The sequence below is a fragment of the Emiliania huxleyi genome, assembly GCF_000372725.1.
Source record: "Emiliania huxleyi CCMP1516 chromosome Unknown EMIHUscaffold_1447, whole genome shotgun sequence".
NCBI classification, from domain to species: domain Eukaryota; phylum Haptophyta; order Isochrysidales; family Noelaerhabdaceae; genus Emiliania; species Emiliania huxleyi.
The window spans coordinates 1-3,986 of NW_005201146.1; the positions used below are offsets into that span (position 1 = coordinate 1).

At 65.1% G+C, this 3,986-nt stretch overlaps 1 protein-coding gene across 1 annotated transcript; it reads right to left on the bottom strand.

Moving 5' to 3' along the window:
* Nucleotides 1-1,369: 1,369 nt before the first annotated feature.
* Nucleotides 1,370-3,917, bottom strand: EMIHUDRAFT_447063 (hypothetical protein). Its single transcript, XM_005787168.1, has 7 exons — nucleotides 3,408-3,917; nucleotides 3,127-3,252; nucleotides 2,828-2,854; nucleotides 2,704-2,756; nucleotides 2,326-2,473; nucleotides 1,796-1,954; nucleotides 1,370-1,711 (listed from the first exon to the last, which is right to left on the bottom strand). Exons 1-7 carry the CDS (start codon nucleotides 3,888-3,890, stop codon nucleotides 1,532-1,534), a joined length of 1,176 nt encoding a protein of 391 aa, XP_005787225.1. The 5' UTR covers nucleotides 3,891-3,917; the 3' UTR covers nucleotides 1,370-1,531.
* Between the last annotated feature and the right edge of the window lie 69 nt (nucleotides 3,918-3,986).

Consider the following 3,986-nt stretch of genomic DNA (forward strand, 5'->3'; position numbering starts at 1 on the left):
GCTACGGCGCGCATAATGAAGAGAGAGGAACACATCGAGTGGCTGAGGAAGCTCTTCGCTGGGTGGAAGGAGGCCCGGCCAGCCTTGAGGGAGTCGCGGAGGAGGAGGGATAATGGAGGTAACGTGGGAACAGGCCAACAGCCAGTGGGACGAACGAGGGCCGCGACGGCGGCTCAAGCGGGAGGGAGCGGAGACGGTGGGCAGAGAGCGAAGTGGGTGAGACTGATGATGCTCCTTCGACTTAGGGAGCGGTTCAGATGCTGGGCGGGCTTCAGGCTGGTGCTCACGCGAACAGGAATCGACGCGATGTGCAAAGCATACAAGAAGGGGAGAGGGAAGAGGAGAGACGCCGGTGAGGACGAAGCAGAAACTAGCGCAGACGAGAGCAGGGCAGACCCGGGGACTGGGGAGCCGGAGCAGACGGCATCGGCCGCCGAGGAAACGTTGGGAAGAGGCACGAGGAGGGCGGCGACTTCGACCGACTATGGAGGACCCGTCGCCAGACGACGCAGGGCAGAAGACGGTGAGGCGGAGCAGACGCGCAGGGCGAGACGAGGGAGGGAGCAGGACTTTGCGGAGATCAGCAGGAGGATGTACGAAGAGATTAGGAGCAGCAGGGACCCGAGGGACCATGTGGAAGACGGCTAGTGCTAGTCCCCCATCGGGAGGACGACCCCGGCTAGTCGCCGACCACACCCACAAAGAACCCTGCACAAAGATCGCAAGGGCGGGGGCCTGTTCCTTTTTACCCATCTCACAGTAGAGAGGTGTCCGTTTTTATTTATTTCGAGAACAGCGATTGGAAGAAAACGAAGGGGCACTGGACGGTCGCGGCCTTCCGACTCGCGCCTCCGCCTCACTGGCACTATTGTAGCCCTGGCCGGTGCGCGTGCTCAGTTGAAGTTCCGGAGTAAAAATTCGAACGCGTTCTCTCACGGTGACCAAAAAAGTCCACCTCAGAGGCACCTCTGGAGGCAGGCCGCCGCACGCCGGCGACACAGCTCCAGCTGTCGAACTGACCTGCAGCTCCTCTCAGAGCGGGAACTGTGACGAAAAGTGATTGAGGCGGTTGTCAGGAACCATCATACGGATCACATGGTGGCTCTCTCATGACGGGAGACCGCCCGACCACTCCTGGGTGGCACTGCCACCGGTGTCGCTCGACGTCCTGTCGACAGCGTGCCGACAGCGACACAGACCATGTGGGACGCGTCGAGTATCGACCTCTACTGCTTACCCAGCCTTCGAGTGTATCCTGGCTGTGGTCCCACACCCACTGGTGTCCATCTCAGAGACCGCAGGAGGTCATGAGGGTCGATGGGAGTGCCAACCCCACAATGCCTAGAAACACCCAGCCCAGTACTGCAAATTACGGTAAAGCCTTTTGAAAGTAAATCTCTACTCTTTTGCACCGCCCTGCCGCCACTGCGGCACGCCGTCCGTCGTCGCCGGTCTCTCAGCGCGTCACCCCCGCGCACGCCCCACCCCAACGGAACCCACACACAACACGAGCGGCCCAGCCTATTCTCGACTACTCTGCACCCACTCGCCAGTTGTCCCATAGGCCCCGCTCCGCCGCCTTTGCGGGCTTGTACTCGCGGCTGCTCAGCCGAAAGTAGACCTGGTACCGGATGTGCGGCGAACGGTTGAGCCCGACACTGTGCGGCAGCTTCTGGTGCGCGAGCACAACATCGCCAGGCTCGAGTCGCACCTGAGGGGGGGGGGGGGGGGGGGACGCGCGTGGCGGGAGCGTGTCCCGTGGGAGGAGTTTGCCGGCCCCAAAGCAAACCGCCACCTGCGTCGCCCCCTCCGCCGGAAGCGTGGGCCGCTGCCCGCGCCACTCGTCTTCGGGAGAGGAGGCGCCCGGCGGCGCCGCCTGTGCCCGCTGCACCGCCTCGGCGACGGCGGCGTGCTGCGTCGGCCAGACGCACAGGTTGCCGCAGTCGTCGTCTCTCTGGGAGGAGGAGGGGGCGACGGGTGGGGTGGGGTGGGGGGGGGGGGGGGGCGACAGGAGAAGGCGGGCCCACAGGAGGGAGGCGGGGGGCTGGGTGTGGGTGTGACACACGCTTGGACTTGGAGATGCGACTCGCGTGTGTGAGTGACCGCCCCGCTCCGGTGTTGCGTGTTGCAGCATGTCGTGGCGCGACGCAAGATCACACACACACACACACACACACACACACACACACACACACACACATACACACACACACACACACACACACACACACACACACACACACACACACACACACACACACACACACACACACACACACACACACACACACACACACACACACACACACACACACACACACACGCCTGCGAGGAGAGCGCGACGCCGAGCAGCAGCTGAAAGGGCGACATGTGGCCGTTCTTCTTCATCCCGTCAATATGCCACTGGTCGTTGCCCTTCGGCGGCCTAGGCGTGTCATGGACGTGTCGTGGACGCGTCATGCCCTTCGGCGGCCTAGGCGTGTCATGGACGTGTCGTGGACGTGCCAGCAGTCCGGACACAGTGATACGGCCGATGAGTGTGCCTCGTGTCGGCCGTGCGCGGCGTCCCGTCCTCCCACATGCTAGGCTATCTCCCCGTATCTCCCCGTATCTCCCCGTATCTCCCCGTATCTCCCACATGCTAGGCGGTGTGTACGACTGGCTGACGGACTGCAGGAGGAGTCGGGCAAGAGGAGCCCGCACCGGCCAATCTTGTCTTCGGGCAGCGGGAAGCGCAGCGCGATCTGGCCGCCCACCTTCGGGCGCGGGCTCGGGTGAGGTGAATGTGTGGCCCCCTGCCTTCGCTGGGGGGGCTAGGGGCGCCCACCTGCTGGCTGAGCTGGCCGTCGAGGAGCTGCGGCCGGCGGCGGGGGGCGTGCGTGAGACGGGGAGCGTGCGTCAGGCGAGGCGGCGATGGTGAGGGCGGTGGAGTGTGAGACGGCGGCGGTGAGGGCGGTGGAGTGTGAGACGGCGGCGGTGAGGGCGGTGGAGTGTGAGGCGGCGGCGGTGAGGGCGGTGGAGTGTGAGGCGGCGGCGGTGAGGGCGGCGGCGGCGCTGGCGGCGGAGTGTGAGACAAGGGCGAAGGATTAAGGGCGCGGGAGAGGGAGTGGCGAGAGGAGGTCGCGCCTGCTCAGCGATGCCGCGCGCGGGGCTCGCGTGAAGCAAGTTGAGGATCGCCGACGATCGCTTCGACCCGACCTCGCCCGCAAGCTTCTCCTTTCCGTCCTCGTCCGGCTCCCATGCGGCGCTGCCCTGTGGCAGCACATCCTTGCGGTGGCGTTTCATCCTCTCCGTTCCGACGGTTTTCATCCTCTCCGTTCCGACGGTATTGGACACGAGTGAGGGAGGGAGAGTCGGTGCGTGGTGTTGTGTAGTGGCGCGGGAGTGACTCATACTACGCACTGTGCCTGTCCGAGCTGGTTGTTGATGGCGCGCAGCGCCGCGTCGACCAGCTCGCGCCCAACCACGCCGCGCAGCACGAGGTACCCATGCCGCACGAACGCTGCCTTCTCCTCGTCGGAGAGCAGCACCGCGGGCGGCTCCGGGACCGGAGCGCTCGCCGCGTCCGGGACCGGAGCGCTCGCCGCGGGGCACTGATCTGCAGGGACGATGGACGCCGCTAGGAAGACGTCGTTGCCGCGTTGCTCATGGTGGCCGACGTTCAGCAGCCGGATCGAGTTCTCGTCGCCGTCCGGCTCGCGGTCGACCCAGAAGCGTGCCCAGCCACCGCGGCCGCCCTGCGTGTCGATGGTGCCGTTCGGTCGCACGCGGAGATTCCCGGCGCCGTGCGGGTCTGCGAGGATGACAGAGCCACCCGGCAGCAGCTCAGCGCGCAGGACCGTGACGACGGCGCAGGAGGAGAGGCGCACGAGCGATCCAGAGGCAAGCATACCAGGGACAGGACGGAGGACGTCAGACATGTCCCAGAATCGGAAGAATTCTACCTGCACAAGCCCCTCTTATCGAAAAGACGTTGCAAGTATCCT